The following is a 14,168-nucleotide window of genomic DNA, read 5'->3' on the forward strand; positions in this document are numbered from 1 at the left end:
GATCGGTATCAATCTGAACAAATGCAGCTTCCATTAGAATAACTGGTGATAAATTAAACCACTGACGAGATTTAAAATCTGGCATTAGTTCTCCCCTCCCCGCCCCCCGAGTATTCAAGGGAATATTCAAAGGAATAATCATAAAATTAGAATCAAATCAATTTATAGGAATTTGTAGCTACTTAGCTGAACTTGTCAGCAAGTGACCAATGAGTTAGGAGATGACTTAGAGCATCTTTAAGGTTACACAAAAGCCAGAAATTTTTTGACTGTGTCTAGCAATAGAATAGTGAGGTTTCTATGACTCTACAAAGCATCTTTAAATAAACTAAGTAATTTTTAATTAATCTGAAGTTTTTTCCATAGTAAAAAGCTAATAGTAGAGCTAAACTAGTAAAATGTAGATGTGATTTTTGTGCCCAGGAAAAAATAATATGAAATATACTAAAATATTATATATGAAAGATTTCAAAATTAGTACGAAATATTATATATGAAATATACCCAAACCAAGAGGCAGTAATTTGGAATAATATTTGGGATTCTATTCAGGAACGCCAAAGCATTTTTACATGTTCTGCTAAGACAAAAACACCTTTTCAGTATCTCATTGCTTTTGAGCCTCATGAAACCAGCTCCTTGTGCTGTATTTAGCTTTGCTTTCCACTGCAAGAGTCTTTATACTAGCAGTACACATGAAACAGTTATATCTAAGGAAGTGTTTTTGTTTCTGGGATTGGAAGAGAGAAGGAGAAAGGGTGGGTGTGTTGTAGAACAGCCTTACGTAGATTTTTTTGTGCCATGCTATGACCAGTACTGCTCCAAGAGTTTCTGATTTGTTGCTAATTTGTTCCTGAAAATTTGAGAGCTGATGGGTATTGTCACAGTCGTGTTTTTATTTGGACTGCGTGTCCTCTACCATCCACTGTAGCAGAGAACTGGGCCTCATTAGGATGGAAGCAGAAAAAATGAACACATGGATACATGAGCAAAGACAGACATTTGCCTTGCTGAACCATTGCTAAACAACTACTAGTAGTAGCACTACTCTCATGTAAGACCACTAGTAGTAGCACTAAGAAAAGCAGGGTAAGTGCCAAACTACTAGCTGAATGCTTAAGATCACAAATTGGGAAAAAATACACCATTTTGCTTATGGGCTTGGTATTTTTACTGTGTAACATATTTGGAGAGAAATGTGGAACTTCACAGTGCAGCTCTAAAACGCCCTCATTCTTCAGAGAGGCAGATGCATGAAGTGAAGTCATATTTTCCCTGGCTACAACATTTCAAAAACCTTGCATCATGCAGCACGGAGTAAAAGTACTTTCCATATTCCCAGTGCACATATGTCAGATACATCAACACAAATGATTGTTTAGTTATCCTCGAGGGTTAACTGTGAATACACATACCTTATACATAATTTATAAATGTATTAATGTAAAGATAGGCGGACAAGACATGGAAGGATACACAGATGCTTCTAACAGGTCAGTAGGTGGAACAAAAAATTTCCATGTTACCCTTGAACTAGGATGTTGCCATTTTGTACACTATTCCTTATGGTCAGATGAAACAGATGTGCAAACTGTAAGGCTTCCAGTTAAGGAAATGAATGCCATAAGTTGTATTTATTGAGCCATAATCAAGACGTTCTCTACATAGCAATTAGAAAAATGTTAATTTCAATGTTAGAGATGTTTCATATTACACTGTGCATTGAGTTCCACCAGTCTGTCAAACCGCAAAGATGTATTAGCTCCAAAACATTAAGACTTTTGCATATTGAGTATAGCAATTTCTCATAGCTGAAGGATGAAATAAAAATAGTAAATGCTTTTTCTAATTGAGAGTTAGCATAACCTATCCAGTATGACTTTGACTGTCATAGAAAAACTACCATCCCACTTATTTATCATCAGAAATAAATGAGAAGTTTTAGAAAATTATACAAAAAATGAAAAGTTTCACTTATTACAATGATGGCATTTAAAAGTTCATGTGCTTTCATGTGCTCATGTAACTCACTTTGCAGTCTGTGCCTCAAGAAAAGCTATGCCATTGCTGCTGAAATAGACAAGTTTTGTAAGTCACCTTTTTGAACAGACACCTGTTTGCAGAACTTCATATACACATCTTACAAGCAAGTTCTGCTATATACACGCATTTCTTTTTCTTATAAATCACCCTGCAGCTCTGCCACAGAGGCTGGCTTTTATTTCAGCTTGTTCATCAGGAACAGAATTGGCCACTAGGGATCTGATCTTTCAAACATGTTTAAAGTTAAACACATGAACAGTTTCACTGGCTTCCCTGGGACTCACATCCCAGCTAAGCACATGCACCAATCCTTATCATCTTACACTTGTGCAAAACCAGCGCCAGACCTTTGTGTGAGTTAGCTCCCAGCTGATGATGTATTCTGTGAAGGAGGAAAGCATGGTTAATTAGATAGGGTGAAAATTTAACATTTTCCTATCGCATCTGGGACCCACACTAGAAGAGGAGAAAATACTATTATATATAACACAGAAACCTATTTAGTTAGATCTCTATTGGACACAGCACTGTGTAGTATAGGCATACTCAGAGAACAAGTGCTTCATTACATGTTGAGTTGTGCCTTTTTGACCTGCAGTGTGCCTACACAGCACAACATGTTCAGATAGGTTAACTCCAAAGCCTGCTCAAGGTACAGCTCCTTGCACTAGTCTGACGTGGATCATCAGCTTCACATAGGAAATCAGCTCTCAATGCATCATTCCAGCACTAATTTATAATATCCCTTAGATAATTTTTATTATTCAATAAGAATTGGAAATGAGATGAGATATAAAATCTAACAAAATGAGATGTCCTACACAAATCCACAGAGACAAGTTTAGAAGCTAAAGCAGACAAGTGTCTGATGGCAAAGTAAAGCCTAGCAGACAGTTTTGGACCCTCAGAGTAAATTCCTACAGCTAAATCCACCAGAGGAAAAAAAAAAAAAAAGTAACTAGAAGAATGCCAAATGAAACAGGTAATATTGGAAGAAAATAATATGAACAGTGAGCAGATCTGTCTTCACCCAATGCTGGTTATATTATTAGTGGTTACGTTATATAGTGTAATAATGCTATATGTCTGAAGTAATTACAGTTTCAGGACAGGTGTAAAGGTGAAACTGAAGACTAGTAACTCTCTTACATTTGAAGCAAGGAGGATTTAGAGCCATCAGACTTAGACTGACCTGAGGCTGGAGATGAGAAACACAAAATACTAACAAGAGCCTATATAAAATAATGACAGCAGGAACAGGATAGAAATAAATCTCCCACCAACAATAACACAAAAGAGAAATAAAATACAGATTTCAAGACTGGCTCACTCCAAAGGGCCACAGTGAAACAGCAGTAAAGGCAGCGTGGTAGTAACCTCTGATCCTGTCAAATCCCATGCTCACACAGCAATGAAAATTCTTAAATGGAAAGAGGTTGCAATGCTTGTGGGGCTTGGTGGAAGAATGCACCTCCTGCAGGGCAGAGTCTGGATGTTGCTCTGCACAGACAGATCTCTATGAACAATGTTCTAAGTTCTCTATGTTCTTTATGAGCAAGCTCACCTGCACACACAAAGCACTCTGTTTCTGTCTAACAGGCTCTAAACACAGGTCCAAGTGTAGGAATCAAACCATAGTCTGATCCTAACTCTTATGGCCTCTGAGACCTTAGTGTTTTTCCCACTTTGGTTAACAGGGAGGCAATAAGGATGTCTGGTTGTATATAATTTTTCATTATCATTATATATTCAGCAAGAGAAGCAGTAGTTTTCACATTTGAGCAAGTTTCTCATATTTGAACAATTTTCCCTAAACCACAGCAAGATTAGGTCTAGTCCTTTCAAAAAATTTTGAAGAAAGAATAGAGACCAGACTGTCCAGTGGTATTTGCTGGTACATTTGGGTTTTGCTTATCTTCAGAGAACTGGGAAATTCTCTGCATAACTTGATGATCTGAGGGTACAACTCTGACCAGAAGGAGTACAATGAACCTGAAAGACTTTAGCTAAAAAATAGGAACATTCAGGGGAAACTCTGATGGTTGATAAGCCATTCTGAACTATAAAACCTTTGTCAGTAAACATAATTGACCAGCTACAACTGAAGTGTATTATAGTCACTTGAACAGCACAATGCATTTTTTTATTAACTAGAAATGACCTTAAAAAATAAGGCTATTCCAGCACATCTGAAACTTAGGAATATTTTGGTTCCAGATTTGCTGCTCAGGCTTGCATTAGTAGTCTGCCAGTGTTTAATCAGATGCTTACAAAAATCATCCAAAGGAGATGAAAACTGCATATGTGGGCTTAAACTGCTTGTGAATACATTGCAACACAACGTTCATGGAGAATATTCAATGACTCTGCAAATGATGCTGCCAGAAGACAAATGCCTAAAAGACAGAATTCAAAGTACTGATATTTTATGTATGTATATGGTAAATATTTTCTCAGCACACTACGTGCACGTATGTATGCATGTATGATGAAAGCTTTCTTATAATACCACATGTTCACAGCTATTTAGAAGACAAACAAATAGCCTAGCAATCCACAAGGGCATTTTGCAGGTTACACCGAGCCCCAGAGGGTGGTTGTGCTGTTGGGTACCCCGACTGAACGACAGCACCTGTGCACCCCAAAACTTCTGCCTGCTGTCCCAGGGAGGGGAGGCTGCTGGGGATAGTACACCCGGAGATGCCCTCTGCAAACCGCTGCTCCACGAGAAAGGCTCAAAAGAGGGCGGCAAAGATTTGTCGCCCCGTGCGAGGTTTTGCTCTGTTTTAAGACCAACGATTTAAGCCATGCAGGGGCTCCCTCTGCTGTTCTTTTTGTTTTCAGAACTATTAAAGGGAAAAACTACTCCGGTGCCATTTACCTTTAGCTGCGGAGGAGGGGAGAGAGGCTTTTAACACATTTCCAGCATATCCCACGTTCTCTTTTCTGCTTCTCTGTGCCAACTCAGTCTGTTGGCCTCATTATTAGACCACTGAATATGAGATGTATAGAGCCAAATATACGGCATCTGTATACAAGTATTTATAGAGCAGACGTCCTCTCTGGACTGTGAAAAAGAAATTTTCTAGACAAAAAGAGTTTAAAAAAAAGATCTTTAACAAAAATGGCAATTAGATGATATTCTACATGAGCTGAAAGTTTCAAACTGTCTTGTTGTTTTATTATAGAATTTAATAGGAGACACCCTTGGAAATACATATATATATATATATGTGTATATATATATATATATATATACACACACACTTTTTCTTTTTTTGAAGTAAGCCTTTACAATCAGTACTAATCCTGAAACATCGTTAACATCTTTGGGTGTTAGACCAGAAAGCAGTGTGAACAGCATCAAGAAGCCACACGTCACACTGATATAATACACCAAATAAACTCTCTTCTACTTTGTATTAAAAGAAGGAAAAAAAATAAAAAAAGAAAGCTACCTAACATCAGCAACAGCATCCCCTCAAACAACTAAAACTTTCTCATTATTTCTGTTTAAAGGTGTTTAGACAACAATCTAAAGCAGCCTTCTAAAACTTTTTGTCACCCCTTGCCATTTTTATTCTTGAAGTTTCAGATAAATTGGTCAGGAAAATCTTTTTGTAAATCTTTAGTCCATATAAGGAATTATCTAAGGGTATCTCCAAAGAGTTCTCCGTATTGATTATAAGCGTATACTAAATGCTAAAAAAAAATGTTAAAGAGAGTCAGGTTTTCCTTTCTTCATTTAAGCAGCTGGACAGAAATCCTAAAAGGTTTCTTTGTAATTTCAACAAATTTCATTCACTGGCCACTAGGTAAAATGTAGGGGGGGAGGGTGGAGGGAGGGAATATATTCTCTCCTTTTTCAACACAGCCTCAAGTAGTTGAAAGCTTGCCCTTGAACTTCTACCTTGAGTAAAAAGTATTCATTTCCCCTTTAGGCATAAAGCTTTTCCAAAAGCCAGAGCAGGAAAAAAAATACGCTGTGCTGTCATTGGAAACTATGATTTATAGAAACGTTGATTATGTTTCATAAAAATCACCTGCTATTTAAAAACCAAAAGAAAAAGACAAAAGACAACACCATCAGCATTTACGTTGACAAGAATGTTCCTAAATGCCATATTAGGGTGACTTCATTTTCCATCTGTCTGATGGATTTGCTTTGCTTAAAGATCTGGACACATACAGGAATGTATTTTCTTTTTCTGCCATACTACTAAGAAAGTAACACAGGATCACACAGCAGCCTTCTGCTGTGACTAATCCCTCTGGATCTGGCCTAGCCTTCCAGGCTGTACTTCCTGCCTGAACCCGCCTATACGTTCTGAAAGCAGAATGAAAAACAAAAATTCGGCAAAGAGCCATTTAAAAAAAAAAAAAAAAAAAGCTATGCAGGTTGAACTTCAAAGAATCTTTTACAAAATCAGCACAGAATCCTAGTCATTCCTTGGCTTCATCATACAGTGTAAGGGTCTTTTCTAGGATCAGGTTTGAGCCTTTAATAGTGGGAAATTCCAGCCCTTTTCATTGTTGGGGAGAAACTGAAGGGTTTGTATCATCAGAGCTAAAACAACTTCATTGAAACAATGCAGAAAATTGGGTTGTTGATTGTTTTCCTTATGAGCAAGAGTTGATTTAGAAATTCATACAATAAACCAGAACATATTATTGAATTCTCAGTTAAAGTCTTCAATAATTTAATGCAAAATTATTTATGATTCTTCAAAATATCTATTTAAATACAGAAGGAGTGACTGATGCACTTGAGTACCACATTTAATAAGAACACAATTAAGAACAGACCAAAATATCTATGACCAGACCAGCCATCTGTTATAATGGAGAACGTCTTGCTTGCAAATTTCAACCAACTCGTCATCTGTACACATGGTGTAAGGAAGGCTGTGTGAACCTGTACCTCTATCTTATAGCAGCATGAAGTTAAAACAGGACAAGTGCCACATGCAGAATATTCGGAGCGGTCAGCAGACAGTTTTCTCTCCAGGTCATATACCATGTTTTGATAATTAGGCATAGAAGCAATCAAGTGAAATCACTTTGTGGGCACTTATGCAAAGCACCCTCTTACGATGGGGAATCCAGAAACATGGGAAGCACCTATTGCCCATATCACTTTTTATCATGGCCACTGAAACCAGATTAGAGACTAAAAGAGTGTAAACCATTGACAGAGGATAGAGCAACCCAGAGGTTTCCCACCATCACTGTCCTCTAAACCATCTCCCTTCTATGGCATAAAACACAAGTAGACTTTTGTTTCCTTTCCAGTGATTTACTGTTTTGTAGATAAACTTAATCCTCCATGCTGTCTCCCAGATCCTTATTTTTGCAAAATCTTGGACCCACTACAAACTGATGTCATGCAAAAAAGACTTACTAAAAGGAGTAGAGATTTGATAGTATAAAGGAAGCTAACAGCTCTACCACGCTTTACCTTGTCTTCAGAAGTGTAGAGGTTCAGTAAGCATTGCATCAGTAGGTATTTCTCTAGAAGTTTCTTATAATTTTATGATTAAAGTACTCCTTAGCAAAACAGATAAGGGTCTGGCACAAATGTATAATACATATTTTTGAATATTGTGTAACATGGTAGAATATCAGTATCTCTGAAATAATGGAAGTATGAGACAACTGCCCTTTTTTTGTTTGTTTTACCTTTAAGGATAATGAGACATCTCAATTTTGGGCAAGTTCTTCTGTCTGACCAAAAAAAAAAAAAAAGGGCATATTTCCTACCAAATGAGGCTCATTTTGCTTGCCTCCCCATCCAGTAACAGTCCACCATTACTATTTAAAGAAGGTAAGTGCTGGCCAGCAAAACACCTGGAAACTAGAGCTGAACTTGAACGCTTGGGCATGCAATGACAAAAAATTACAAAGCTATGTATAGTAACATTAAGACTATATAGGTCAGAACACAGTTTTGGCACAGAATAAAACAACCTTCAATTTTCCATGTTTGTCAATACTCAATATTATCTTAATATGCTCAAATATAATTACTTGCTCGATAAGACTAATTTATTCATTTTAAGAAAGAAAATGGATTTAAATGCTCTATTAATACAGTAGACTAAGAAAAAAAAATCATGAAATAGCATCCTTAAAAAAAAAAAACACTTTTTTTTTCAAATGAAAACTGCCCCAGAATCTTTTTCTTGATATTTTATCCATTCTCTGGAAGTTGTCCTTTTATTTCTCTTGAATCTGTACAATACAAATGCTACACAGGAATTTAATATGTAGGTCTGTCTACAAAAATGCATATGCATGGTCACTACTAGATGAATATATATTCTGTACCATGGAAAATGCACATTCCATGTACTTGCATACAGTTGGATAGATAAGGAACTAGTTGAAATGAGAGTACTAAAAATGGAAATTATTTCTTGAAATCTGACTGGATGACTATATTTAGACTCAAAGACCCACTAAAGGGGGAATCATCTGCTTTACTAAGTAAACTCCTGGAATAAACACTGCATGTACAGTATTAGTCTGTAACCTAGCAAATTGTTGCAATGTAGGACACTGTGTGGATTAAAAATGTGCATTAAATTGCATATTGTTACAGAGTTCTTTCCCCCCCCTAAGGATGCACTCAACACTTTCCTCCTTCCTGTCTGACAATATGTTGCCATGCTATAAAAGCCCTAATGCCCATTTCAACGATTAGCTGTACATCAGCATTACTACTTCAAATCCACAAGTTTCACATCAAGCATTAAATGGGATGAATATTGATCTGCTAAAGAGGATTTATTTATTTCTAGCTCTATCCAAAGATCAACTACTAGCAGCTTTTGGTGGATCTGTTGAGCTCTCACAGCACAAAGCTACTGCATACATGACACCGGACTTGACATTTCAGTTCTGGAAGAAAACCAAACAGTAAATTCACTGCAATAATCCTAGATAAATGAGATGATCACTGGAAAAGCTGAGATAGTTAAGTGGTCTATCAGAAAAGTCCAAAGGATGATATTGAACTGTTGCTACATAGTAACCTCTCTCATGACAACATGGCACAAGATCACCATATCAGATGCCAATATTGTTGCCTTAAAAAAGCAGCATGTCTTCAGATTATCTTGGAACACTCCACAATTATGTTCTGAGCAGAAAGCAGTATATTCAATATATGTATAATCAGATACATATGGATATCACAATGTTTACCCACTCATTCTATTTTTGTCCCGCTCAGTCAGTAACACTAACAACTGTATAATGCGTTCAAGAAATAGATTTCTTGTAACGTTAGACCTGTCCTTGAAAAATTCTTTTTGGTGTATTTCAGTAGGGATCATTTTCTGCTCTTTGGCACACATAAAGTAGAAAAACATACAAATGAGTTGATGAGGATTGCAAGCAGATTAGAGATGAACTAGTAAATTGCTTTGCCTTTTATACTCAAACGGCAAGGGCACAAGAGAATGCTATGTTTTCACTAGCTTTGACAAGGAGTGTTTGAAATGCCAATGTAAGAAGCCATGAAATTTTTGCTGTGTCACTCATACAGGAAACTGAACAAGTCAGTCAAAACATTGCCTCAGTGCTGTGATTTCATCAACCCGTATCATTCCAGTGGCTAATAATACCATTCTAGTCATCTGCTAAATGTTTCATTTTTATTTGTCTTATTTCTCCTCACCATTTTTTCATTACGAGAGCGTATTATTTTACAGAAGACATGGAAAGAAACTGTGACTTACAATGGGAATATTTGCTACAGTTATATTTGGCTTCCTATAAGAAGACAGTTCTCAAAAAAAGAAAACACAAAACAACCAACAACCAAACAACAAAAAACTCTACCACACAGCATGTTATCAAAAAATGGATCTGAAAGCTGAAAACCAATGTTTTGCTCTGGTTGCTTGAACTCTGTGAATTTCTAAACATCCTTGCTACAGGTACAAGTTTAATTAGTTTTTTGTCTGCAGCACAGTGGCTGCTTTGCCAAGGAAAGAGAACTTTGGGCTGGTTCCAAGTGTCAATGAAGAGAAGCTGTATGTCTTTCAACATTAGTCCTGCATTAGGGCAAGCTGAAATCATCACTTTTTTTTTATCTTCAATTTTATCTGTCTATAAAATAAATCATGCATCAGAAGACAGTGGTAGTGATTTACATTCATATATATTTCAAATATCGAAGCATGTTTTATTTGTAAAATGCTTGAAATAACTCAAAACAAGTATGAAGAGGTAATCTGAAGTATTTTCTGTGTGATCTGTCAGGTTAAATATCTTTAGTGGGACACCACTGAGGAGCTGCCCCAAAGTTTTCTCTTCCAACAGATTGTTTCATTCTTTTGTGGAAAAAAAAAAAAAAAAGAAAAAAAAGAAGAAAACTAAAAGAAGCAGCTCAACTGTGTGTAAATAGTGATAGGAGAGTCACTTATATGTTGCCTGAAGCTATCAAGCTGTTTGTATCTGGAATACATAAAATGCTACTAAATTCATATCTCAAGAAGCAAGAATCATTTTCCTGGCTTTCATATGTTTATAACATGGTTCTCTACAAACTGCCTTTTAGGAACAGTGCTTAAATTTGTGATACAATTTGGTAAAAAGTTAATTCAAATAATTAATTCTTTCTGTTATCTCATTACTAAATACATTAAAAATAAATTAATGTAGTACAGAGAAATCTTATATAAAAGAATAATGTCTATAAATGTTTCTGTAGTTTGTCGAGACTATCTTTGGCAAGGAATCAAAATCAGAAATATTTGCTTAACTCAAGTTTAGGATATAATGCTTTTTACCTAACAATAACTCCTTTCTTCACAAACACTTCATAACACATGTCAGTCTGAAACAGATTGCAATGCTTGTGGTTTAAATATAACAGCAACATTTCAGACATGGTGAAACCCTGTATTCTACCTTTTATCCTCCCCACATCCTTTTGACATCCCTATGGTCATTTCTGCCTCTGCAACTTACTGTATTATTTTATTTAAAAAAAGCCAACAACAAAAAAGACCTCTTTCTTCTTCCTGTCCTCCCTCCCTGCCCTTTGCAAAAAATCCCCAAACTATTGAAACATGTTCAGTATTTATTTTTTTTTAGATTAAAATCAACTCCCTCCTCTCCTCCCATGTTTATTTACTGATCTTTAGAGCACAACTAATCTGAATGTAGAAAATGAAAGGATAAGATGCCATAAAGAAATACTCCACGTTGGAAGAGAGGCATTGGTCATCACTGGAATAATCACAGACAAGGTTATGGCCAAAGGCCAAACTCTGCTGCAGAGCTTCCACCAAGTAATGTGAGAAAGAACAGCAGTAAGGAATGCATAGCAGTGTAACTTCTTTAAGCAGCAGCATCTCTCAAACATGCTATATTATTGTCTAAACCACAGCTAGTTTTTCAACACAACTGAACGTTTTATCCCTTATTTCATTCATTCAAACATTTCTATTTTGGTACAAAACACCAATTTCATTAACACTGTAATACTTTTTTTTTAAGGAACTTTGTGGGAAAAAAAAACAACATAGCACTCTACTACCCTCCCAAGTCTGCCCACGTACTCAGTTTTTTTAGGAATGATTGTAAGCCAAACAGTGCTATATGATGTACTCCATGTAGTACATGCACCATGTGAAACACAGATGAGGATTTTTTTTTGAGGTATTGTTTTACAAGTCACAAATTCTAACACGACCTAACAAAACTCCTAGCCGCATAAAAAGATGCAATAAACCTCTCTAACAGTAGCTGATTTGTATGCAACATTGACCATAAGGGTAACTCTTCAGTAAACCTGAATCTCATATATAATGCATAGCAGTTAATAAATCATAGTAAAATCAGGTGGCTTAGAGCCAACAATACCCAACTAGTAATGGAAAGGGGGAAAAGATTTATAGAGAGACAGACTCTGTCTGGATTTTGCTTTTAAGAGGCTCATACAGTGCACTGGGAAGATCTCGCTGTGGTTTCCAAGTGGACATGTGTGTCATGCTGACTCACTTCATCCTTTCCCCGGCATCACCCCCCACTTACCCCAGGTGATGCCTCTTCTCTCTTTAAAATCTTTCTCTGACCTTCCACTGGTTTCTTGTCTATCTGTTCCCAATATGTGTGCTAGAAAGGAGAGAAGAGAGATCAAGATGAGATTAGAGCACTGTTCCTGAAACTTCACAAAACAGAAAATCCCACATTAGATTTCAAAGTTGAAGACAAACTCATAAAAAGAGCCTCTTGAAGCTCGTTTCTCAACCCTCAAATAAGTCATGCTACAAAGTGCTCAAAATGTCACGCATTTCCCTGGTTCAAAATCTGATTTTATAAAAGGAAGAAAACATGCTTCAGTATTTTTGATAGGAAGAACAGGGGTTTGCTTTAAATATCACGGGTAAAACTCTTCTGTTCTCGTTAGAGACCCAGGAGAGCAGGAGATTAAAGAAGACTGCTGCTGCATGGATCTAAGATTTTTTTTTTTTTTTTTAAGCCTGCCCATGGTGATCAGAAGCCCTTAGCAAGACAAGTGTTATTGCAAGAAAAAGACTGAGACAGAGCACCTCAGAGCCAAATATACAGCTTCATCAATTGTATGATGTTAATCTCATGTGCATAGAAAAAGAGCACGATATACTAAGTCAAGAACCACGTTCCAAAGTTATACTAAAATAGTAGGGAATTTATTTACTTTTCACAGTTACCTTCTTGTGTGTCATTTACTTTGATGGAAAAGCATTTCTCCTTTGGGTCAAATTACATTAAGTTTTTGGTTGTCATTGCTAGGAGCATCGTGGTTCATGGTCCAAATTAGGAAAACTACAGGAAAGCTTCTAAATCTAACTAAAACTAAATCCCAGTTCCCTGCCTTAAAATCAAGTCACAAAAAGTGTCTATCGATGCCAGGTCTTCTAAATGTCTTTTCATCCTTAAAAATACACAAGCGTCAAATGAATACTATTCGACAAAAAGTTTTAAAAATCAAAAGCGCATCAGCAGCATCCCCTTCCCCGAAATAAAAACGTTTGAGTGTTGAGGTTTTGCTGCTTGTGTGGAGGACAGGTCTTTGATCGCTTCGAAACGGGGGCGTTTAGCAAATCCTTTCGGGAAGCCCCCTGACGAGAGACCGCATCTCGCCCACACAGCCCTGCACAAACCCTTCCCATGGGGTAGCCCCTCTTTCACCCGCGGGCTAGGCGGCGTGTAAAACCCCGATTTTCCCCGTCACAAGTTACGGGAAGGAGAGGTTAATTTCACAGAGCCGACTGCCCACAGAGGGGCGGCGGGGGCGCAGCCCCGGGGCGGGCACTAGATGGCAGCACCCGCTTGAGGAATGTCGGAAAATGGCGCCCGCCGCGGGCAGGGCCGGGCCGCCTGAGGGGAGCCGGCGGCCGCCGCCCCCGCTGGGCAAACGCTGGCTCCTCTCACGCGGCCCTTTGGAAATAAACCTTCCAAAAACTGCCTTTCAACTTCATCTACCTTAGTTTCCGAGGCACAAGGGCCGGGCTGGACGGTTAGGGCGATAGGTCTTGTAACGATGCCCTCAAATATGCGTGGGCACACACACATGCTCAAAAAAACCCAACAACCCACAAAACAAAAAACAATTCCCCCCCCAAACATAGCAAAAATCAGACAGGATGTAAAATCACTACAAAATTGACAGAAATTATATGAAGTCTACCATTTTGGAGGAAGATAAATATTTAAATGTAGCCCATCGACTGTACCAGGAGTGAGTTCAAAGAGATGGTGTAATACAATTTCATTATTACTTATGATTAAAAATCAGTCTTGATTGCATTTATTTTGATATAATAAGGAAGAAAAAAAAAGGCCATTAACCACATAATTCAAGTTCACTTTTTGCATGCAGTTTGTTTTAGTCCATTTTCTACTTTTGATGATGCAGAGCAACGGTTGTAGGTTTATAGCATTTTCCACCTCAGCAGTGCTTTAAAGGATGTAAAGTTAACATGGTAAATAACCTATATGTAAAACCATCCTGTGAGCAAACTGGCAAGCCTCACAATTTCTGAGATGCTGTAGAGGAAAGGTGAAGGCGTGCTCAGCTGCCTCCTCCCATCCTTCCAGAGGGGCAGCAGGGGCTGGCAGGCACCTGG

General features: G+C 37.5%; 1 protein-coding gene across 3 annotated transcripts in view; it reads right to left on the reverse strand.

The window, feature by feature from the left end:
* Positions 1 to 14,168, reverse strand: part of FAM241A (family with sequence similarity 241 member A) — a 271,707-nt gene that overhangs the window by 210,225 nt on the left and 47,314 nt on the right. For 2 of the 3 annotated variants that reach the window (XM_038178404.2, XM_072036913.1), the window contains exon 2: positions 12,091 to 12,171. In XM_038178404.2, the coding sequence (XP_038034332.2) occupies positions 12,091 to 12,171 (81 nt within the window). Of the gene's footprint in view, positions 1 to 12,090; positions 12,172 to 12,749; positions 12,780 to 14,168 lie in introns of those variants that run through there. The other variant, XM_072036912.1, reaches the window with a different exon arrangement.

The sequence above is a fragment of the Anas platyrhynchos genome, chromosome 4 (genome assembly GCF_047663525.1).
Source record: "Anas platyrhynchos isolate ZD024472 breed Pekin duck chromosome 4, IASCAAS_PekinDuck_T2T, whole genome shotgun sequence".
Classification (NCBI taxonomy): Eukaryota; Metazoa; Chordata; class Aves; order Anseriformes; family Anatidae; genus Anas; species Anas platyrhynchos.